The sequence below is a fragment of the Rattus norvegicus genome, chromosome 12, assembly GCF_021556685.1.
Source record: "Rattus norvegicus strain SHRSP/BbbUtx chromosome 12, alternate assembly SHRSP_T2T, whole genome shotgun sequence".
Classification (NCBI taxonomy): Eukaryota; Metazoa; Chordata; class Mammalia; order Rodentia; family Muridae; genus Rattus; species Rattus norvegicus.
In genome coordinates this window covers 16,032,832-16,057,533 of record NC_141545.1, presented here as the reverse complement: position 1 = coordinate 16,057,533, position 24,702 = coordinate 16,032,832, and the positions used below count along the sequence as shown (strand labels likewise).

Sequence of the window (24,702 nt, the reverse complement as noted above, 5' to 3'; positions counted from 1 at the left end):
AAAACACATTCTTATAATATTTCTGTATGGGTTTTTTTTTTTTAAGAAAACCAAAATTGCAGGATTCTTTTTTTTTTTTTTTTTTTTTTTGGTTCTTTTTTTTTGGAGTTGGGGACCGAACCCAGGGCCTTGCGCTTCCTAGGCAAGCGCTCTAACCACTGAGCTAAATCCCCAACCCCAAATTCCAGGATTCTTACTAACAGTCCTAGAACTCACTCTATAGACCAGGCTGCCTGGAACTCAGAGATCTACCTGCCTGCCTCCAGAGTGCTGGGATAAAATATGTTTGCCACCACTGCCTGGCACATATACAGAGACATTTTAAAAAGCCCTATTATGAGCCCTGAGCCCTGGTTTCTTCCTTCCCTTCCTTCCTTCCTTCCTTCTTTCCTTCTTCCCTCCCTCCCTCCCTCCTCTTCTTTCTTCTTTTCTCTTTTTAATTTTTTTTTTACATTTTTGATCAGGGTTTATGTAGTCTTAGATAGCCTGGAACTCACTATGTAGACTAGTCTAGGAACTCACAGACATCCACCTGCCTCTGCACTAGGATTACAGGTATAGGCTACCACATCTCGACCACACTTGTTGTGGGCAGTGGTTTTTTTTTTTTTTAAGATTTATTTTTATTTGTGTGTGTGTGTGTGTGTGTGTGTGTGTGTGTGTGTGTGTGTTGGTTGATGTATCTGGAGTTACAGGTGGTTGTGAGCCAACATGGGACCTGAGCTCGGATCCTCTGTAAGAAGTTAGGGCTTTTACTTGCTAAGCCATTTCTCCAAGCCAAATAATTTTTTTGTATGTGCTATCCTTTGACTGAATGCATATCTGTGCATCCGGAGTGGGCAACATCTCCCGTGTCCTCTGGAACTGAGGGACAAGGTTGTTAGCCACAGTATGAGTTCTAGGAACTAAGTGAAGCTTTGTATTCTGCACTAGCAACAGTGCTCTTCAATACTGAGCCATGTTTTCAGCCCCTGGGCAGTATTTTAAAATGCTCGATTTATGAAGCGGTTGTTCTTCCTAATACTAGATAGTTATAAGATTATAGATTACAAGATTCTGGGCTTCACTGGTTTCCGGGGGAAAAAATAATAAAACTATGGTAGCCTTAGCTTTGCACCTACTATTGCAAAAATGGTTGAGATAATCAACCGAGAGGAAATTTTTGTATCGTTTCACACAATTCACAGTTAAACTTGCTCCTTTTGTTCCTACAGTGAGGCTGCACACAGAGGAGAATTTTTGCCCACCTCATGGTGGGCAGGTTCAAGCAAACATGAAGGGAAGAAAGGATGGGAATCAAAGCACGGCCTGGCAGGAATGTCTTGGTGACTTTGGGGAAGGGAAGAAAGGATGGGAATCAAAGCACGGCCTGGCAGGAATGTCTTGGTGACTTTGGGGAAGGGAAGAAAGGATGGGAATCAAAGCACGGCCTGGCAGGAATGTCTTGGTGACTTTGGGGAAGGGAAGAAAGGATGGGAATCAAAGCACGGCCTGGCAGGAATGTCTTGGTGACTTTGGGCGAATCCTCTTGGGGAAAATGTGTATGTCCCTTCCAGATAGGGCAAAACCTAGTACGTCCCTTTCTGTGGGCTATTTGGGGTCAGGCACTTCCCTAGGAAAAATAAGGCCCGCCCAAATCAGTATTGGGTACAAGGGTCGTAAGGGACCAAGGAGGAGTCATTAGTAGTATTTCCTATTCTGCCTAGGAATCCTCGTTCACGCTCCTGCGGCCTATGTCAAGGGTCTTCTAGTGCCCGAGAAAAATCTAGGGCTCTTTCTCGACTTCTGCCGCCCTCTTGGTATAAGATGCACGCCAATCAGCAGGGAGGGCCGTGCGACCTCGGAAAAGCCAAGCAAAACAGTAAGCAAGGCCTTGTCTAGTTATTCTGAGGCCCCGGGCTACGAATCCTCATCCCGTGTTAATCATCTGCTCGACCCCAGACACCCTCACCCCTGCTCTTCATCCGGGAACCTCACCTAGGACCGCCCTCCCGCGGACTTCCGTCGCCGGAAGTGACGTAAAGCGCCAGCCTTCTGGCAATCGAGAGTGGCCCCGGAAAGGCTGGTGAGACTCAGCGAGGAGCGTCTCCGTGACGGGACAGTCTCTAGGCCCGCCTCTCCACCTGGGTGAGTCCCGGGGAACCGTTGTCGCGTCTCCGTGGGAGCGACGGCTTGTTTGGCCCGCGCGGCGGACGTGCAGGAGGCGCCGCGTGCGGGCTGACGGCTGTTCCCGGAGCTGGGGCGCGCGGAAGGCCGGGCTCGCGGCCCTGTTTTCCCCTCATCCCGGGTTCGTCGCGAAGCCCAGGGAACCGGGGTGGCCCCCGGGGTGCGAACCCAGGGGCCTGACCCCGGTGGCAGCTCGGTCTCGTGGTCCGCTTCGCCCTCTGGGGACCGAACCTTTGCCTGAAAGGGAAGTAGGTAGAGGGTGGGTCTGGGCGAGGCCTGCGAACGGGCCAGGAACCTGGCGGAGGGTGGTGGAAGGTGGACAGAACCCCGGCCCGTCCTTGGATCTGAAGGACACCAGGCTCCTCGCAGCCCTTCCTCGTGCTGCGCCCAGGTGGTTGGACCAGCCTGCCCTGAGGGTCCGTCTGCTAAGTGAGTTGTATCATTATTCATCGGGCCCATTGAGTAATGCAGAACGGCCTGACCGGTTACCACATGATTCCTAGGGGGCCTGCTTTTGAGAAAAACAATGAGTAATCTTAACTGGCGTGTTTCTCTGGGTCTCAACTTGAGCCTCTAAATACCTAGGACGCCCTATGGAAAGATTTACGCTATTGTGCTGTGTTGAAAAAAAATTTTAATGGTCGCATTTTTTTTTTTTTAGACAGCTTTGAGGCTAACCTTGAATTCCTGAACCTCCTGCCTACATCTTCTAAGAGCTGGGATTGCAGGCCCAGCGATACATATTTTTTAACCACAGATTTGGGATTTTCAGCACAGTCTGAATGATGTCGAATTCTTATACCTTCCTGTTTGGGCTTTAAGTTTTGAAACTGAATGATACTCATGTTCGTTTTTTGTGAAGCGAGAGGGTCTTAGGGATTGAAGTCAGGTCCTTGTGCTTACTCTACCCTTATCCATATCTCCAGCCCCGTTTTTCTTTTTGCTGTTTATTTTGGTAACTATTATTAGCTTTTTACCTTCTTGGGCCCGAATTACCATGCATTTTAATTAATTGCATTTAGAGAAACTTAGGTCTGTGTACCGTGGTAACTGAAATCGAGTGGGTCAGGGTTTCTGTAGCTCTGGCTGTCCTGGAACTTGCTCTGTAGATCAGGCTGGCTCCAAACTCATATCTACCTGCTTCTGCCTCACCAGTGCTGGAATTGAAGGCTTGCACCATCACCTCCCGGCTGTCTTAAAATCTGCTTTTAGCTGGGTTTTTGTGGGCAGGCCTTCAATCCCAACTCTTAGGCGAATCTCTGAGCTTGAGGCCAGCCTGGTCTTGGAAGTGCATCTAGGACAGCCAGGGCTCTGTTACACAGAGAAGCACTCTGAAAAAGAAGCATTTGAAAAAAAAATGTATTTTTAACTATTTTTTTTTAATCTTATCTTTTTTTTTTTTTTCCCCCGGAGCTGGGGACCGAACCCAGGGCCTTGCGCTTGCTAGGCAAGTGCTCTACCACTGAGCTAAATCCCCAACCCCGACTAAAATCTATCTTATATAAGATACTTGGATAAGTCTTGAAACTGAAATTCTGGGACATTTTAACTTATTAAGTAATTCCTCCTAATCTCACCCTGCAGTGATGGTCATTGTCTCCCTGAACAGGGATGGAGGAAATAACATCCCAAGAAGCAGCAGAATCACCAAGGGTCCAGTTTCAGTCTTTGGAGAGCCAGTCTGAATGTCTTTCCCCAGAGCTTCGGTTTCTGCGGGACACAGAGATGGAGCAGGGATACACTGATGGTAAGGCAGTGTCTCTACAACACTTATTTCCAGGAGAATAGGAATGTTAAGAGACGATGGCCTGATAGGAGAGGCCAGGGGCTTGAATAAGAAGGTGGGCCTTAAAGGAAGAACTTGAAGGGCGTGGCCCATATGTGTTCTTTGGTCTGGGCCTTCTGTTAAGTACCTCATCCTGCTCAGGCTGGCTGTCCTTTAGAACATGTGAATTTCACTCTGTCACCACAAGCAGAATAACTTTTAACACAGGCTGCTTTTGCCACATCTCACTAGCCTTACCTGACTTTTACACCTCACGGACTGAGAAAAACCTCCTCTCCTGATGACTTACTGTGCTTTGCTACCTGCCATTCTGTTGCAACTGCAGTGTTTGTGAGGAATCTGATTTTGGCCAAGAAGGCAACCATTTAATTACTTGTTTGAGTACAATGTCTGTTTAAATGCACAGGTGTTACATATTAACTATACATTCGCATACATGTATTAAATAGGTAAGGTGCACCCCCTCCACTCCCCAAAATAGGGTCCTACTATGTAGCCCTGGCTGGTCTATTACTATGCAACCCATGATTTGAATGAATCTTGTCTTAGCCTCCCTACTACATTGGGAATGTAGGCATTTAGTAACATACTTAGCTGTTGGTCTTATAATGTAAGAACTATGTCTTAGTTTTTATAGATTAGCACTAGTGTCTGAAGGAACTTCCAACATGGATGGAGTATCATTATGTGGAAGGTACTGTGGGGCATTGTTGGAGGGTGTAAAGGATTGTGAGGAAACATAACTATTCCTTGTTTCTGGAAGCCGAACACAATGGTTGTAGAGATGGTGCCCAATAACAAAATGAAGGCAGAATGATGTTTATATAGTAAATGGCATCTGGGAAAATGTCAGAAGTTTGCTAAAAACCCTGACCCTATTGTCAAGTCCTTCAACTTTTTTGTTGTTTTGGGTCTCTCTGCATAGCCCTGATTATCCTGGGATTCACTAGGCCAGTCTGGCTTTGTCAAAGAGATCCACCTAATTCCACCTCCGGGGTGCTGGGATTAAGGCTTTTACCACCACACCCAGTTCCTTTCAACTCTTAGTCTTAATGTAGTGCAGGTTGGCTTTGGACTTAGGCCTTGATGACTTTGAACATCTGGTCCTTCTATATCCACCTTCCAGGTGCTGAGATTACAGTTGGGTGACGCCTTGCCCAGTATATGGCGCTGGGAGTCAAACCCAGAGCATCGTGCATGCCAAGCAAGCACTCCACTGACTGAGCTGTGGCTTTTTGCTGTTGCTTCTGGTTTTTGAGACCACGTTTTTCACTCTGTAACCCAGGCTGGCCAGGAAATGCTGTTTGTCTTTATGTTTTGCTTTGCTCAGCACAACAGCAGGTATAATGTTAACCCTTCCATAGAAGGAGTGTCATGTCCTGAGGATGAAGTGAGATTCCTAGGAAAATCCACATTACAGTTGTAAATCTGTGTGAGTAGGAGCAGCTACCGGGAGGAGTGGACACACCTGAAGCCTGGTGACTGTTGGCATCACTAGAATACTGATGTGACAGAGGATGCCACACACACCTTGGGCAGGAGAAGTCTTGAAAAATGAGCCCTTGTGGAAGGGCTGCTCTCACTCTTGGCTCCTTTCTCCTCCCTCAGCTCCACCTGTTCCCCAGGTGCCTGCCCTTCCCCATGAGGGAAGCCCAGGAGACCAGGCAGCTGCGCTCCTGACAGCCAGGTACCAGGTGAGCTGAGGGACCCTCAGGGTTTCTCAGGGTTGCTTGAGTGTGGCCTTTCTTTCTTCCCATCTGTTAACCCTTGCCTGGAATCTTTTCAGTAGCAATTTGGGAACAGATCATCTTCAGAGACCTGAATTTGAGAGAAACCTGGATTTTTCCATCTCCACCACCATCTTTGTCCATGAGACCATGATGGGCACTCATGGGATTTAGTCTCTAAGTTCTAGTCTGTGCTCCCTCCTCTCCTCCCCAGCATAAACAGTTACTAGATGCCCTCTGTGTCGTGTGCATTCTCTGGCTATGGTGCTACAGTAGCCCATTCCTGAGAGCAGCCAGAATTATGATTTCAGGAGTTTGTGACATTCGAGGATGTGGCTGTGCATCTTACTCGAGAGGAGTGGGGATGCCTGGACCCTGTTCAGAGGGAGCTCTACAGAGAAGTGATGTTAGAGAATTATGGAAACGTGGTTTCACTGGGTAAGGACTCTCCTGTTGATCAATTACCTGTTTGGATTTCTTCTTTCTGAGTAGGTGTGAGATTTTTGAGGTAGGCGGTAGAGTGTGCTCAGTTAACAGGTCTTAGAACCTCTCAGCCCTCCATCTTTAAGGTCCTTTCCCTGGGAGAGGGGATAAGTTTAGGGTTACTTTGGGTTATCAGAAGGAGACCTTATATGCCTTATCCCCAGTTTGTGTTTCTCGCTTTTGTGGGACATCAGTTTTCTGTTAGCAAAAGGAAACTTGGTTGTGCTTTGGCTAAGTTCTCCCTTTCTTTTCTCTCCTCTTTCCCCTCTCCTCTCCTCTCCTCTCTCCTTCCCTCCCTTTTCCCTCCCTCTCTCTCCCTCTTTTAAATAGAGTCTTAAGAATCTTCCTAAACCCTAGGTGGACCCTGTTCTGATTCCTTTGTGCTCTGTATCTGAGATTTCCCCATTAAAGAAACACATTTATAAGACAGGCTAAAATCTCTCTTGAGTACTCTCTTACTTTTTTAAGATCCTCAAACTCTTCTCCAAACAGGCAGGTTTGAGAGACTTTAAAGGTGTGACTCACTGTTTCGCTCATTGGAGTGCATTACCTAGAAGGTAATCCCAAGTAACCTTACCCCAGCAGCAGAAGGCTCATAATGTCCCATATTATGTGGGCTAAATTCTTAAATCATGATTTCTTGTTTAAGGATACCTGAGATTAGGCAACCTATAATGTTGTTGAGAAATACTCCTGAGGTAGGCAGGGGAGCAACTGGGCTGTTGGCAGTCTCCTTGGGTGAGCTTTGTCTGTCCTCTGCCCTCACTGCAGCTTTTTTAGCCTGTCTTTGATCTTACATACACTCTTTGTGCATTTACATCTATAGTTAAACTCCCCCTTCCCCCATTTTTTAGTTTTTTGTTGGCATCTAGGGCTTTTTTTTTTTTTAAACTTTCCTGATTACATGCTAGATTTAAGAAACTTTATTACATGTGGGGAGGCAGTTTGTGCGTTGGGAAGGTCTTTAGTATGTTTTGCATTCCTGGTCTTTGATCTTTATAGGCATACTTCTCCGCCTTCCCACCACCCGGATTCATTGTGTGAATTCCTGCCCAGCCCTGAGTCATACCCAGGCAAGTGCTTTCTCTGGAGAAACACTTGCAGTCCTTACAGCAGGAATCACCAAGAGATGGCCCAGGTATCGACTTTCCATCGGGAGTGCTTGTCCCAGCACGGAAACTCCTTTTCCAAGATTGTAAGATATCAAACTTGGTTGATGGAATATATGTTCCTTGGGATGCCACCATTATGTAAAGTTGCCGCTCCCTAAGTGACATTTGGTGAATTTCTAATGTGGAAGCCTTCCTTACAGTCACGTGCATTTGGAACTCAGTTCATTCATAAACACACTTGGTGGTCACTACTTGTGTGAAATGCCACAAAGCTAGCACTTCTGTTGCCATCTTTTCCTGTTGTTTTAGGGTAGGGAACAGATGCTGTGTGCTCTTTCTACAGTGAGTGTAGCCTGTCCACTGTGATGCCTCACTTGTGTGACCCCACACTTCCCTCACGTTTGGTGTCATTTTCCTCTTTAAATTCTGTCATCTTGTACCTGATTCTTTGTGGTACCTCACCAATTGCTGTATTTATATTACCTTCCTAATTAAGTGTTCTTAATGCTGTCTTTGATAGCGGGGAGTACGGGGCACAAAAACTAAATAGTTCAGGGCATCAAAATGGATGTATTTTTAAAAGCTTTGTAAATTGTAAAGTGTGTAAACTACTGTTAATTTTACCTAATACAGAATGTCCAACAGTTCACTTGTGTACTTTTTGTAGTAAAGAAATTTTGTAGTAGTCTAATTCAAGCTTATAATATACTACCAAGTGGAACTTTACCTCATTTTATCTTGTCATCTTTTCACACACAAAGGACACGCATACATGCAAACCTGCATACAGTGTAAGAAACCCTGCTAACACTACCCAGCTTGCTTTTGTGACCAAGCCAGCATATCCTTAGCAACTATTTTAACATCCTTGGGAATTCATTTTATCTTTGTGGGTCTAACATACGCCATTTCAAATGTAAGGGTATATAAACATTTACTAATTGTACTTAGTATTTGGGGTTATAACATAAGACCTGTATAATTCAGTCCATGGCTTAGTCTCTTTCCAGTTCATGTGTATTTCCCATGGCTCTATTTGTATTTATCACAGGCTCCAAAAGTGGAGTCCCTTTATCAAGTGTTTGCACTAGACAACACTGAATAAACAAACAGCTGAGTTTACCAAATGCCTGATGTCTTGGAGATAACTGTAATTTCCATAGAATGTTTCTTCGAGTCCTGGCTATTTACTTTTTGTACTACATGCTACACGTATCTCATTTAATCCTTGCTATAACTCAACAGTAAGCAGAGGACATTACTCTTTTTTAAATAGCTTCTTTTAAAGCCTTTAAGCCAGCACCAGGGAGGCAGGAGCAGGCAGATCTTGAGTTTGAGGTCAGTCTATCTAATCTTTATTGAGTTCCAGGGCACCCAAGGCTACACAGAGAAACCTTGTCTCAAAAAACAAACCAAAGCAAAAAGTTCTTTAAAAAGTTACATTTCTTTATTAATTTGAAGGGAGTGGTGCAAGCCACAGCTGTCATGTTGAGGTCAGAGGACAGCTTTCCAGTCAGTTCTCTGTCTGTGCTGTGTGTGGGTTCTGGGGGTTGAACCTAGGTCATTAGGCTTGATGACAGCTCCTTTGTTTGCTAAGTCACCTCCCTCCCTGGCCATGGAGGATAGTGTTAATTTCTTCTGAGGAAACTAAGGCTCTGAGAAGTTAGGTTTGGGACCTGCCTCTTCCCTGAAGCATATCCTTTCTTAGCATTTTATGACTTTGGCAGAATAGGTCCACTCACATTATGACATTAAAACTCTGGGGTTTGTTTGTTTGTTTTAAGCCAGGCATTCATTCTGTAACTCTGTATAGACCAACCAGGCTCCCTCCTGTGAGCTGGGATTAGATGCATGCATGGGCTGGACTGGGTATGGTGATGCACAGATTTAATCCCAGCACTCATGAGTATGGGCTGAAGTTAAGGCCAGCCAGAGCTATACAGTGAGGCTTTGTCTCAAAAACAGAGGAAGCCAAATGAGAAACAGGTATCCTCCACCACCATGCCAGCCCTCATGACTTTACCCTCAAGACAAGGGTTCTGTAGCTCTGGCTGTCCTGGAATTTCACTCTGTAGACCGGGCTGGCCTCAAACTCACAGAGATCCCCCTGCCTCCGCCTCCCAGGTGCTGGGATTAAAAGCATGGGCCACCACAAACCGGCCTCATGTCATATTTTATATATGAGTATTATTTGTTCGTGCCAGGGGGTATAAACCCCAGGCCTTATATGTGGAGGCAACTGCTCCCCCACTTCCTCCTCCTCCTCTTCCCCCTCCTCTTCTTCTTCCTCTTCTTCCTCTTCTTCCTCCTCCTCTTCCTCCTCTTCCTCCTCTTCTTCTTCTTCTTCTTCTTCTTCTTCTTCTTCTTCTTCTTCTTCTTCTTATTATTATTATTATTATTATTACTATTATATACACTGTAGCTGTCCTCAGACATACCAGAAGAGAGCACCAGATCTCATTACAGGTGGTTGTGAGCCACCATGTGGGTGCTGGGAATTGAACTCAGTACCTCTGGTAGAGCAGTCGGTGCTCTTAACCTCTGAGCCATCTCCCCAGCCCCAGGCTGCTGTTTTAATGAAGTTTAGCAGTACTTTGTTCTGACAAGAAAGACCCAACCAAGTTAAGTGTCCAAAAGGCGGTTGAGGGATTCAGAAACAGTAAATACCATCCATGCGCTTGTTCAGATCTTACTAGTTCTCAGTTATTCTCCTATTTTCCAGCCTAATGCCCTTAAAAAATAATTTTTAGGTTCATTTTACTTTATGTCTGTTTTGCTTGCATGTATGTGTACTATGTTCATGGTCAGTACCCAGGGAAGTCAGAAGAGGGCGTTGAATACTTTGGAACTGGAGTTATACTTGTACACCACCATGAGTACTGGGAGTCAAACTGGGGTCCTCTCCAAGAGCAGCAAGTTCTCTAACATCTGAGTCATCTCTCCAGTCCCCAAATGCCCTTTTTATAAAATTGGGTAGCTGTTATGTTGACAGGTGTAAAATTAGCACCAGATAAGCTGTTTTTAAGTATACTGTTCAAAAGAAGTAATGGCTGCAAAATTCATGGATCTGGCTATTAAGGATTGTTACTAGTGGTGATAATGCCTGAGACCAATTTTTAAAAAAATGTTTTTTAATGTTCATTGGTGTTTTGCCTCCACAAATCTCTGAGGGTATGTGATCCCCTGGAACTAGAGTTAAAAGTTGTGAGCCACCATGTGGGTGCTGGGAATTGAAACCCAGTTCTCTGGAAGAGCAGCCTGCACTCTGAACCAGCACTCCCAACCACTGAGTTGGGGGAGGTGCGGCTGAGTCCCTTCTTTATCCATATTGGAAGGTTGATGGGTCCAGTCTTGTAACCAACCACTGCTGCTGGGAGCTCATGAAAGCATGACTTCTGTTTCATAGCCCCTCACCTCCCCTCACTCTTTCTGTACTGTTCCTTGAGTCATAGAAGAGGCGATAGAAATGCTCTCTTTAGTTAGGGCTAAGTACTCAGAAGTAACTTGTTCTCAACTCTTTGACTAGTTAGAGTCTGCATTAACCATTGCCCTGTATGCTTCTGCATATGGAGCCTTCTCTTAGCACAGCTTAGCAGCACTAAGCTTTTGGTACAAGTATATTAAGCAGTCAGTTTGACACCATATCCTTGTAGCAAAACAGAAGTAGGACTAATCTATAATCTTTCCTGTTGTGTATTTTTGACCAGGTTTACAGTATCCGGCATACATTCTCTCCTCAAATCCAATCAGGAAATGCTTGCTTATCCGCATAATGGTCATGACACTATCTTATCAGTGGGTACAGCTTGCCTGTTAAGGAGATATTGTAGCTTGAAGGGTTCACAGTTGGATAAGACCATTGATGTTTTCCTCCCTAGCAAAATGAAGTTTCCAATTCTTTTTTTTTTTTTCCCCCCAGACAAGGTTTCTCTATGTAACCCTGGCTATTAGGGAACTTAACCTAGACCTACCTGTCTGTATGGTCTGTATGTCTATCTAAAACTAAATAGTTCTGAATGCCAGGAACTTGCTATGTATACCAGCTGGTCAAAATCACAGAAGTCTTTCCTTCCTCTGCCTCCCCAGTATTGGGATCAAAGGTATACATTACTACAACCCCCAATTCTACTACCCCCCACCCCTTGTTTTTTAAGACAGGGTTTCTCTGTTGCAGCCCTGGCTGTCTTGGAACTTGCTCTGTAGACCAGGTTGGCCTTGAATTCACAGAGATCCATCTGCCTCTTGAGCACTGGGACTAAAGAAGGTGTGTGCCCCCACCCCCTGGCTCATTTTACGAGCGCATGCTCTTTCTCAAAGATGTATTTATTTCATGTGAGTACACTGTTGCTTTCTTCAGACACACCAGAAGAGGGCATTGGATCTCGTTACAGATGATAGTGAGCCACCATGTGGTTGCTGGGAATTGAACTCGAGACCTCTGGAAGAGCAGTCAGTGCTTCTTTTTTTTTTTTTTTTAAAGATCTATTTTTATGAGTATGGGGTAACTGTTTCCATGCACACCAGAAGAAGGCATCAGATTTCATTACAGATGGTTGTGAGTCACCTTGTGGTTGCCAGGATTTGAACTCAGGACCTCTGGAAGAGCAGTCAGTGCTCTTAACCGCTGAGCCATCTCTAGCCCTCATTTTAAAGACTCACTCGTGTGTACACCAGGTGCCGTTAAAGTCGGAAAGAGGCCATCTGAGTCCCTGGAGCTGGGTTTATAGGCAGTCGTAAGTGGATCCTCTAGAAATGCAGTACGCTCTCTCAACTGCTGAGCTGTCTTTCTAGCTCTTTCACTTTCTTTATAGCTGAATAATTGCACTGCTTATAAGTACCTCATTGGGGGGCTGGAGAGATGGCTCAGTGGTTAAGAGCACTGACTGCTCTTCCAGAGATCCTGAGTTCAATTCCCAGCAACCACATGGTGGCTCACAACCATCTGTAAGGAGATCCGATGCCCTCTTCTGGTGTATCTGAAGACAGCTACAATGTACTTATATATAATAAATGAATAAATCATTAAAAAAAAAGATAAGTACTTCATTGTTACCAGTTTCTCAGTTGACAGACAACTCAGCTGATCTTACACTGTTTTTAAGAGTCTGTAAACATTATTCATTATGTGGCAACAGGTCAGGACAGTGGGAACAAATAAGTTAGACATTTAGTATATAGATAGGTTTTTGGAGATGAAGGATTCAAGCCAAACATTGCAAATACACGCTCCTTGACATTTTCTGTGCTCAGGTCATGTAAAAACTGCCCTTTGGTTCTAACAACATCAAGATCTGTTTCCTAAGCAATCTTCCTGTTGCTTTAGTATTAAAAGAAGTTAAACTGTTAAAGCCTTAGGGCAGGAGTTGGGGATTCAGCTCAGTGATAGAGCGCTTGCCTAGGAAGCGCAAGGCCCTGGGTTCGGTCCCCAGGTCCCCAGCTCCAAAAAAAAGAACAACAACAACAACAACAACAAAAAAGCCTTAGGGCAGGTTTCCTATTTGGGAAAAGCCCGGGCTGTACAGTGAGTTTCTGGCCAGCATGGTCTACAAAGTGATACCCTGTTTCAAGACACATAGGCGCATGCTCATGTAAACACAAGCGTATGCGCGTGCACACACGCTCGCGCAGTCCTCTTGGCAGTAGAAAGCTTGTTTTACATGCACATTTACTACCTTTCCTTCACTGTAACATGGGGAGTTGGTGTCTATAGCTGGCTCTATATTTAGAATTAAGAGATTCTTCAATTGTTTGAGATGGGATGGCCCTTTTGCTTGGGTTCTCTATCCCCACTATAGTTTTCATATAAGAGGTATCCCATAAATGCTTGTTGAGTAAAGTATATGCTAATTTTGAGGTGAAGATGTGACATACCCTTTTTTTCTCCCCATGTTCATTGCAGCAGATTGGTTCTTTTTAATGAAAGTAAAAATATTTCTAAGATTCCTAGAACATTATGATAATTCAATACTTAAATTTATGCAGTGATCAAATCAGGGTAAATAAATAGCATTTCCATCTCTTCACTGTTTTTTGGGACAGTGTGTCTTTATGTAGCCCTGGCTATCCTGGAATTTGCTATGTAGACCAGGGCTGTCCTCCTTAATTATATGTATGTGTCTGAGTGTGTGTATGTCACATGAGTGCAGGTGCCCAGGGAGGCCAGAAGAGGATTTCAGATTCCCTGGAGCTCAAGTTATAACCAATGTGAGCTGCCATGTGGATGTTGGGAACCAAACTTACTCCTGCCAGAGCAGTTAAGTCCTTTTAATCACTGAGCCACCTGTCCATCCCTTGAGGTGATATGTTGGGAGTTTTAAAATCTTAATATTAATTAGATTTATATTGTAAATTGTTTCAACCATTACCTTACTGTGTTGAAGAAGAACCAGAAATAATTCCTGTTTTAGTGTTGTTAAACTTATCTGTCTTACAGAATTTTGCTAAATTTATTCATTTATCACTGATTTGCTGCTATATAGCAGGGGCTTGCATTCCATTTTCAGAATGCCATTTGGTACTTGGTCTGATGCCAACACTGTGCCCTTGACCACCATAGTACTAATAACTTCTGTGAAGACAGGTACATACCCATGCATGAATTCACCTAATTGTTCTTTTTTTTTTAAAGATTGATTTATATGAGTACATTGTAGCTGTCTTCAGACACACCAGAAGAGGGCATATCAGATCTCATTACAGATGGTTGTGAGCCACCATGTTGTTGCTGGGAATTGAACTCAGGACCTCTGGAAGAGCAGTCAGTGCTCTTAACCACTGAGCCATCTCTCCAGCCCTCACCTAATTGTTCTTAGCACACCTTTTACAAATCTCAACTCCTTAGAGGACCTAGTCCTCTTCATTCTCCTGTCTTTCTGACAAATGTCTTCTTAGAACTTACCTTCTATATAAGTTTGGTATCATTTAGTAATGGTTACATTACTAAAAAGAAAAGAGGGCAGTGTAGCATCTGGGGATAAATTGCTATATTCCATTTCCTTCTCTGTGAGCAGGATTTCCAATTTCCAAGCCTGATGGAATTTCTCAGCGGGAACAAGATCTACAAGTCTTTGATCTGGAAACTCAGAATAGAGAAGGCGTAAGAAATGACTGTTCAGGTGAGTAAGGCAGAGTCTGTCAGATGAATCAGTGGAAGAGTAAACTCCATTGAGCCAAGTTCTGTTTGAGCTCATACTCAACACACAGAGCTCTGCCATTCTGGAGTGGAGAGAGTGCCTGCCTGTCTCTACAGTTTAATTTCTTTAATACAGATTGTGCTACGTCCCAGTTCAAGTTACAGCCCATTTTTAGCCCATTTTTATGTTTGTTCCTTTGAAATCTCTTATTGGCTGTTGTCTGTTTTGCTGAAATAGCCTGTTTCTATCACCCCTTGATCCATTTCCGTCCTGCTGTGCCTTTTTTAAAAAAAAGCTTTATTTTATGTATGTTTATTTTATGTATGTGAGTACACTGTGGCTGTTTTCAGATACACCAGAAGAGGGCATCAGATCCCATTAGAGATGGTTGCGAGCCACCATGTGGGTGCTGGGAATTGAACTCAGGACCTCTGGAAGAGCAGTCAGTGCTCTTAACCACTGAGCCATCTCTCCAGCCCCCTGCTGTGCCTTTATATCTGCTGTTTGTTTTGAAGTAAATAAAATTTGCTTATCTTTGAGGATACTACATTATTTAGTTTCCTCCTATTTTTATTTATTTTTTTACACACAAGATATAGATTACATTTGCATTTTCTATTTATATATTGTATTAGATGGAGAGACCAGAGAAGAAAACAAGCTATTGATTCCTAAGCGGAAAATTTCAGAAGAAGTACATTCATACAAAGTGAGAGTAGGAAAATTCAAACAAGATATTGCTCAAGTTCCTGAGACCAGAGAGGCTTATAAGTCTGAGGACAGATTAGAAAGGCTCCAGGAGATTCTAAGAAAATTTCTCTTTCTGGAGAGAGAGTTTAGACAAATAACAATCAGCAAGAAAACTTTCAGCAATGAGAAGAACACTGAACCTGAAAAAAGCTTCAGTCTAGACTCCACACTTGATACAGATCAAAGAGTTCTTAGAATACAGACCATTGATGACAGTAAATATGACATGAACTTCAACCAGAACCCAGCTGTTGGCGAACAAGAACCCATAAATCTAACAGAGAATTTTCAGAATACTGACTATAAGGAAAGCTTAATGGATCTGTCCCACCTTAATAAATGGGAGAGCATGCCTACCACTGACAGATCCTATAAATGTGATACATGTGGAAAAACCTTCCATCAGGCCTCAGCTCTTACTAGACATCAGAGAATCCACACAAGAGAGAAACCCTACAAATGTAAGGAATGTGAGAAATCTTTTAGTCAGAGCTCAAGTCTTAGTCGACATAAAAGAATACACACTAGAGAGAAATCCTACAGATGTGAAGCATCTGATAAATCTTGTGATGCCTCTGATAAGTCTTGTAGCCAGAGCTCAGATGTGCTTCAGCATAAGAAGGTTCATGCCAAAGCCAAGTCTTACAAGTGTGGGACCTGTGAAAGAGTCTTCAGCCGAAGTGTGCATCTTACTCAGCATCAGAGAACACATAAGGACACGGCCTGTAAATGCACTGTGTGTGGCAGTGACTTCTGCCACACCTCATACTTAGTTGAACATCAGAGACTACATCATCAAGAGAAGTCCTATGAATATGATGAATGTGGGCTGGCCTATGTTAAACAGCAAGGAATTCGTTTCCGAGAAAAGCCCTACTCGTGTAATGAATGTGGGAAAGACTTTAGATTGAATTCCCATCTTGTTCAGCATCAAAGAATTCACACAGGAGAAAAACTGCATGAATGTAATGAGCGTGGGAAAGCTTTCAGCCAGACCTCATGCCTTAGTCAGCATCATAAAATGCACAGGAAAGAGAAATCATATGAATACAACAATTATGAGGAAAGTTTCAGTCACAATTCTGATCTTACTCTGCAACAAGAAGTTCCCATTAGAGAGAGAGTCTTTGATTGTGATGCATGGGAAGAGAACTTCAGTCAGAGAGCGCACCTCATCCCACATGAAAGGGCGCATACCAAAGAGAAACCTTATGAATGCAATGAACTTGGGGAGACGTTTAGTCAAGTTCAGGCCTCATTCAATATGTGAGAACTGAGACCAGGGGAAGTCACATATGTACTGAATGTGATAATGTCTTCAGTCATAGCTTAGCCCTTGGTCAGTATCAGAGAATTAATACCAGAGAGAAACCCGCTGAATGTGATGAATATTGGGAAGTTTTTTTGGTGTTAAATTCTTCATTGGCTCCTGTAAATCAGTGCTAGAATATATAGACTATGGTACATTCTTCAGATTATTTTCATACCTTAGTCACAGTTGGGGAATTTGTACTGGAGTAAAATTCCACTGTCAAATGTGAAAAAGCCATCAGTCAACTACCTTGTTGGTTCAGTGTCAAATTTGTGCCATGCATAAAGCCTGTGAGGATATAGGTGTGTATGTGAGGAAACTCAAGTCATACCCCAGTGCTTGCTCACATTGAAGAATCTAAACCCTTGAACAGTCTATACCCAAGAAGTCATTTGGGTGTAGTAAATGTGGCATATCTGTGAGCACGGGTCCATCTATCGTCAGAATGTACCAGATGTGAATCTGGATATGATGTAAATGCTAAGATCAGAACATCTGCACCAGATGAGACTGATAGAATGCAAACAGTGAAATTTAACCACTGTATTTTCAGGCCTTATCCAGTATCTCAAAGTATTAGAAAATGGTTACTGCTCTGTATAATTATTCCTATTTAGTCTCAGTCTTTTTACTGCAGAATAACTGAACCCAGAAGATAATTGGTGAACGAAGTCATTTTCTCACAGTATCCTTTAATAAGTATTCTAAGTAGGTACGAGTATTTTATTTACAGGACTCCTTTGAGTGGATTTAATTCGGCCTACATACATTAAAACACTTCTTTTCTTTGAAATCGATTCTTGTTCACAGTTTACGTAGGATGCTGCTAATGCGCTGTGCTCACTTAGCTTCTGGAGAGGAGCTCAATGAGCCTTCTCTGTTCTTGGCCTGAGTGCTCTCCAAAGGAGACTCAGCCTATTCTTTTCTGAGGACCCTACATGTTACTGTTTCTGTAGCCACACCTTGGGCTTCCAGTTGATTTCTGCATTCTCCTTGGCAGCCTTAAATGGTGTTCTGGTTGTTAGCTTCTCACCAGCTGATAAAGACTTACTTCTACATCAGCCATCCATAAGTTTTGGAGGATTCAGTCTTCCTGAGTTTGTGGCAGGCACCCAAACACTTGCAAGTGATGTCCAATTTTTAGCTTGTTTGCATCCACAGCCCTTTAAATGAGATGACAAGGACATCAGGGAGCCAGTAAGACTTATGTTGGCCTAGCTACATTTCATTCAGTGCCTACTTTGCATGTATGTGTATGTTTAGAATTCTTTTATATGCCTATATTGAAGGCCAACAAAATGCTCAGGTCTGCTTTTGATAGGGAAACAAAGAACACACAAATCAGAATAAGGAAATAGAGCCTTCCAATGAAGATGTTGCTGTTAGTGATGTATCTAGACAGTATTTCAAGAGCGTGGCAGGTCCGTTCCTGGTCAAACCTTAATCATTAGGATTGCTTCTTTATCTGTTCCCCCTCTATTCCCTTCATCAAGCCAGGGTAGTATTTTGAAGTGTAGACCTTTGTGCATAATTATTTGTGCACTGCCATACTTTTGTGTTGGGATGCAGCCTTTGCCGCCCAGGCTGGCCTTGAATTCCTGGGTTCACACAAATTTCCTGCCTCCCAAGTAGCTGGGATTATAGGCATGCGCTCCTGTGCCTGGATTTTATTTTTGTATTTTAATAGCATCTGCAGGCCATTTAAAGGATCATGTCTATTTTGATTTATAGAAGTGATCACAGGTGTTGAGTTCAGTGCCCTATATACTACATAGAGTTCATGATTCTTTACATGATGTCAAAGCATTTGTTTTCATCTTAAAATAACATCTTGTGAATAAGAAAAGTGTTATTTAAAATTCTAGTTGTCAATCAAGCAGTTGAGGCTTTCATAGTTCAGATGTCATAATGTTCACTAGGGATCCTCAACCAATATATAAAATATGCTGCTCACTCTGTAAACCTTGTGGCTAACCTAGGATAGGGATAGTCCTACCACTGTATTTTACTTCTTTGCCATCAGCAAGCATAGTGTCTCATCAGGGCAAGAAAATTAACATATATCAAATTGATCTAAATGTAAAAGCAAATGAAAAATGCATGTTTTTCTGTCCCTGTCAAACATGTATACTCTTACTTTATAGCGACCAATAGTCACTTCTGGTGACTGAGGCAGAGGATTTGATTCATCCCTAAGTAGCAGAATCTGTAAAAATCACATGTATGCATTTGGGTTAGGAACGTGCTTTTGTATTTCTACTTGAATAAAGGTGTGTTCAGCGCTCTTAGACTCTTTGTTTTGAACCAAGTCTGTAGGCCCCAGGCAGAAGCTCTGGCACCTTGGAATTCTTCACCGTGCCTGTCCCTAGCTCCTTTATGATACTCACAAGAGTGATTCGTTCTCTATTGATGCCTAGCTTCCCTTTCCACAGACCTCTGCAGCCAGTTAGGTTGAGTAGTTTTGTATTTTAGATTTAATTAAAATGTTTATGAATGTTTGCCTGCATGTGCATGTGTGTCTGGCATTCATAGAAGACAGAAGAGGACATCAGGTCCCCTGAAACTGGAGTTAGAGAGACATTTGAGTGGGTTCTGAAATCACTGCTGTTCTCTGCAAGAGCAGGCAGTGTTCTTAACTGCGGAACCAACTCTCAAGCCCCAGGAATGAATGTTGGTTCAGGTGGGATGCTTTAGTACATAAAATAAAATCAAACAATGTGTGATTTCAATAACGCTCTAAGAATGTTTTGGTAGGTAAAGTAAATTTTAAAAAAGAATGCCAAAATCGTTTTTGAAGTAACTTGTCAGTTTAAGTAGATACTTAGTTGGTGTAGTGACAGTATGAGTTTGTATTAATTAAGCTTTTGGTCTTAGGGGAGGAAAAGAAGAAATCTATTAGCTGGACAGTTAGTTCATTTGTCTTCATTAACCTGTGTGCATACTTTCACGTACACATTCAAGCTTTCACCACAGTTCTGCATGAGAGCTTGGCTTCGCAAAAGGCTAAAGGGTTTCAGAACAAGTTAATGTCTGATGAAAACTGATTAATGGCCGATTCCCAGGTGACAGGGTTTTTGGAAGCTTTTCCTACGGTATCAGTACTGTTAGCTTCAGCTGATCATACTGGCTTCCAGAGCTGATGTCAGAGTTGGTTTGATTTGGTTTGAGACCGGACATCTCTGTATATATCCCTGACTGTTCTGGAACCGGCTATGTAGACCAGGCTGTAGTTCACCTGCCTCCTAAGTGTCACCACCACCCAGCAGAAGAGAGTATCTTAAAGTAATCCGTGGACTTAGGGTAACACTGATGTAATGGGTTAACAGGTCAAACCCTCAGATTTTCTATCTCCTGCCCAGATATCCCTGCCCCATCATTAGTTTCCCTGTTCATTTCTCAGCATTCTAAATTAATTCTTAGCTTTTTCTGTTAGCCAAACTAGCTGATGGACATAGAGCTCTTGACCTGAAGCAAAATAAATAACAGGAAGAAGCAAGCTTGATTCCTGGGGCATGTGAAAGAAAGACTTAAAATGTAGGGAGCCCTGGAAGAGTGTTAGAAGAGGTAGAGTGTCCAGTGCTTATGACCGTCTTGGTTAGTGTTCTAATTTAGAGAAGAAAATGTTTAACTGGAGGCTTGCTTACAATTTCAGAGGATAAGTTCATGATCATCATGGCCGGGAACATGGCTGCCGGTAAGACCAGGCATGTAACTGAGAGCTTATATCCTGATCTTCAGGCAGGAGGCAGAGGAATTGAGCTGAAAATGTGCTTTTAAAGTCTCAAAACTCACTCCCTTCCCTCAGTGAGATACCGCCAACAAGGCCTCATTAGAATCTTCCCTAAACTGTCTACAATCAACCAAACAATCAGATATGTGAGCCCTACGGGCCATTCTCATTCAAACCACCACACTGAAAACAGGATTTTTTTTTTTTTTTTTTTTTTTTTAAAGACAAGGTTTCACTTTACTGCCTTGGCTGGCCTGGAACTGTGATATGCCCACCCTTGTCTCCTAAGTGTTGGGATTAAAGGCAAGGTTCTTTATGTGTGAGTGAGTGAGTGCCTGCATGATGTCTGTGCGTCATGTGCATGCAATGTTTGTGGAGGACTAGATGGTGTTGGAGTTCCTAGAGCTGGAGTTACTAGTCAATTGTGAATTGCCATGGTCCTGTGAATTGAATGTTCATTTTTTAAATATTTTTTTTATTCCTTGAAAATTTCACACATATGATGCTTTGACAACATGACCATTTTGTAAGCAATACTAGGTTCTTGGGCCTATGACCTCCCTTACTGTGAACAAGTTTGCAGTAGTAGGCATAAATTCACATGAAGCAGCCTCAGATCTAACCAGAAAGTGGCAAGAGTATAGCATTTTAAAGTGGGAATAAGGGGAATCTCGAAGGGAAGAATCCTTACCCTAGAAAATGGATGTAAGCAGTTGAACACCCTGGGTCTCCATACCAAGCTTCATTAGGCAAATGCTATACTACTAAGCTACATTTCCATCCCCACCTAGGTCTATGGTAGTTAAAAGGAGGCCCCAGTTAGTCACTTCAGCAAAGTATGACACTGACACGTCTAAAAATGTAGCTCCACCCATCGGACTTACCTAGTTGTTAGGTGTGTGGTATTGGTGCTAGCCAGAGTGACAAACTGATCTAAAATTAATCCATAGATTTAAGAGGACTGCGTTATTAATGCAGTGCTTTGGAAGTAGACATACTTAGGTTTTGCTCAACTCAAGTGTCACTTGAGGTTTTATATAACTTGCCTATGCAATAAAAGCATAGTGAAAGGTGAATGTAGGGGTTGGGGATTTAGCTCAGTGGTAGAGCGCTTGCCTAGGAAGCGCAAGGCCCTGGGTTCGGTCCCCAGCTCCGGAAAAAAAAAAAAAAAAAAAAAAGGTGAATGTAAAAGGTACCAGTCAATAGCAAATGCTCAGTTAGTTCAGGGGCCAGTGAAGTGGTTCACTAGGTAAGGATGCTTGCTGCCAAGCCTGGTGATCTTAATTTCATCACTGGGTTCTACAAGTAACCCTTTAACCCCCACATTCTTGCAATGCACAGCACACCAAAATACGAATTTTTAAAATTTTACATTTTAAAAAGTGGTGCTTGGAAGATGGCATAAGTGATTAAGAGCATTTCTTTCCAGGTTCAGAGCCTGGGAAGGCTGACTTCCATGGTCAGTGCACACATGTGATACATATAGGCAATACACCATATACATAAATTAAATCTTTTTGTTGGTTTTTGTCCAAGACAGGGACTTAATATTAGCTCTGGCTGTCCTGGCACTCACAGTGTAGATCAGGGAGGCCTCAAACTCTCAAGTGCTGAGATTAAACGTGTACTACACACAGCAAGAACTGAGTTTAAGGGGCTGGAGAGATGGTTCAGCCCTTAAGAGTGCTGACTGCTCTTCCAGAGGTCCTGAGTTCAATTCCCAGCAACCACATGGTGGCTCACAACCATCTGTAATGAGGTCTGATGCCCTCTTCTGGCCTGTAGGCGTACATGCAGGCAGAAAGCTGTATGTTGTATACATAATATTGTTTTTTTTGTTTGTTTGTTTTTTTGTTTTTGTTTTTTTTTCGGAGCTGGGGACCGAACCCAGGGCCTTGCGCTTCCTAGGTAAGCGCTCTACCACTGAGCTAAATCCCCAGCCCCATATTGTTTTAAAAAAAAAAAAAAAAAGAACTGAGTTTAAGTCCCAGCACCCACGTCAGGTGACTCAAAACTTCAGGTTAATACCAGCTTTGGGGATTTGATGCTCTCTATGGGCCACCCCAATGCATGCATGCATGCACACACACATGCGCGCGCGCACACACACACACACACACACACACACACACACACACACCCCACACATTTATATTAAAACCTCCAAAATGGGGCCATCAGGATAATTTGGTGTAAAGATCCCACAAGAGCCTAATGACCTAATGTGTGCTGCTTCGCGGCTGGCATGTAAAGTAGTAAAGCATGTAAAGGTGCGAGAGGATTAGTAACAGGTCAGCTTAAGTGCCCAAAGGCTGGCAGCTCTTTCCACACTATAATACAAACAATTCACCGCTTCTCCCTTCCCCCCTCCCCTGCTCCATCTTAAGTGGGGTTTCTGGCTTGCTCTAAGGCTTTTCGTCCTATTCCACTCACTGGTAGCAGCTGGAAATCTTTCGTCAGGTAGGTCCAGGAGGGGCTGGGTAAAGAACCGCCGGATGAAGTTCAGCCCGCGTGGATTTTGGCCTAGTGGTTGCCAAGGTTGATGATTATGGGGCTAGGAAATTGAGGGGAGGACCGACAGGGCTTACTTGGGGCCATGACAAAGAGGAAGTCGACTGCAAACCAGACTCCAGATCCAGTGAAGCGAAGATGGTGGATATAGAAGCTCACCTTGACAACCCATCATCGAGGCGGACCTCCGAGCTGCCTAGGTGAGACCTGGAAGTGCACGTGGATTTTGCCCCATCCCAAGGCTCCAGGTCCCGACAGTGTTGGAGGCTGACCGTTGTCAGGAGCTGGGTATGGTGAGCCAGAGAGAGCTGCACCTGGGCAGTGTTCTCCTGGTGGGAGGACTTCCGGGGGTGGGTCTGGGGCCCGCGTTCCTGTCTCTTGGTCGGAGGTGTCTGGTTCTGTTTGGTTGTATCCTACTGGGAGTAATCAAAGTTTTTCCTTTTCTGAGAAAGAGCTTTTGACAGCTTCCTGGTGGGTTGGGAGCCCCCCCTCACCTTTACACCCTATTCTGAAATAACTGCATACCCATTAGCGCGCGCGCGTCTGTGTGTGTGTGTGTGTGTGTGTGCGCGTGCGTGCGTGTGTGTGTGTGTGTGTGTGTGTGTGTGTGTGTGATTTTAAATTTGAGACAGGATCACTGCAACGAACACTGGCTTGGAATTTGCTTTGTAACTCATGCCAGCCAGAAACTCCTAAACTTTCTGTCTCAGCCTCCTTACTCCTGGGTTTGTTAAGTGTGCATAGCCATACCCAGATCTTGAGCTCTGTTTTTAAGATTTTTTTTTTTTTTTTTTTTAGGCGATCTCTGCTCTGGATCAGTATGTTCTACGACAGATTCTGAAGGACCACCTGAGTGATGTCACCGGAGTCCGTTTCAAGAGTGGGAGCCTTGCCAGACTAAAGGCAGTCAGTGCTCTTAACTGCTGAGCCATCTTTCCAGCCTGATTAAAATTGTTTCTAAGGCTTCCCCATTTTAATGTACTTATTGTAAATATTTTAATCATTAAAGGAGGATGTAGGACTGGGAGAGCTCAGTCAACAGTGCTGGGTCGCTGTGGAGAAGATGCTGAATTCCATCCCAGCATAGCATAAACTGTGTGGTACTTCAGGCCTGTAATCCCAGCACTAGGAAGGTGGAGGCAGGAGGATCAGAAGCCAGCCTGGACTACATAAGACCTTATCTTAAAACTAAAAGAAGTGGGCTGGAGAGATGGCTCAGTGGTTAACAGCACCCGACTGCTCTTCCAGAGTTCATGAGTTCAATTCCCAGCAACCGCATGGTGGCTCACAACCATCTGTAAAGAGATCTGATGCCCCCTTCTGGTGTATCTGAAGACAGCTACAGTGTACTTATATATATAATAAATAAAATAAATCTTAAAAAAAAAAAAAAAAACAAAACTAAAAGAAGTATCGGCCAGATAGTTAAGTGGCTAAAGGCACTTGCTGCCAAGTCTGAAATTTTCAGCCTTTGTTCCATCTCTTGAAACTCTGTGGTGGAGAGAAAAAATAAACTTCCCCAGGTCGTCTTCTGACCTCCACATGTGTGCTGTGGCACAGGCGCGCACACACACACACACACACACACACACACACACACACACACACACACACAACTACATATAATTAAAAACAAATAATAAAAAAACTGAATAAATTAGACATTGTTGGTTTGAAGAAGAAAGGAGAAACAGAGTTTCTGAAAGTACTTGCTTTGAGCACGGTGTTAGAGTTATCCTAAGAAGCCTGCAGAGATGCCTCGGTGGCTAAGACTGCTCTTGCAGAAGACCCCGTTCAGTTCTCAGAATCCACATCAGGCGGCTCCCAAGTCCAGCTCCAGGGCATCTGATGCCCCGCCCCTTGGATAGACACATACCTATACACAGGATTAAGACTGACGTGGTTGGGGATTTAGCTCAGTGGTAGAGCGCTTGCCTAGGAAGCGCAAGGCCCTGGGTTCGATCCCCAGCTCCGAAAAAAAGAACCAAAAAA

General features: G+C 43.6%; 1 protein-coding gene and 1 non-coding gene across 37 annotated transcripts; one reads left to right on the top strand and one right to left on the bottom strand.

Annotated features, from left to right (window-relative positions):
- Positions 1 to 1,180: 1,180 nt before the first annotated feature.
- LOC148002190 (uncharacterized) lies at positions 1,181 to 1,985 on the bottom strand. The gene is made up of 2 exons (XR_015634640.1): positions 1,489 to 1,985; positions 1,181 to 1,369 (listed from the first exon to the last, which is right to left on the bottom strand). It is a non-coding gene; the product is annotated as an uncharacterized LOC148002190 (transcript).
- A 54-nt stretch (positions 1,986 to 2,039) lies between these two features.
- Positions 2,040 to 24,111, top strand: Zfp655 (zinc finger protein 655). Of its 36 annotated transcripts, none has more exons than XR_015634066.1 (7): positions 2,040 to 2,127; positions 3,751 to 3,913; positions 5,561 to 5,646; positions 5,991 to 6,117; positions 7,165 to 7,357; positions 14,285 to 14,389; positions 23,509 to 24,111. XR_015634066.1 is itself a non-coding variant. In XM_087578759.1 (7 exons), exons 2-6 carry the CDS (start codon positions 3,778 to 3,780, stop codon positions 14,372 to 14,374), a joined length of 510 nt encoding a protein of 169 aa, XP_087434885.1. In that variant the 5' UTR covers positions 2,040 to 2,127; positions 3,776 to 3,777; the 3' UTR covers positions 14,375 to 14,389; positions 17,107 to 18,757.
- The last annotated feature ends 591 nt before the right edge of the window (positions 24,112 to 24,702 follow it).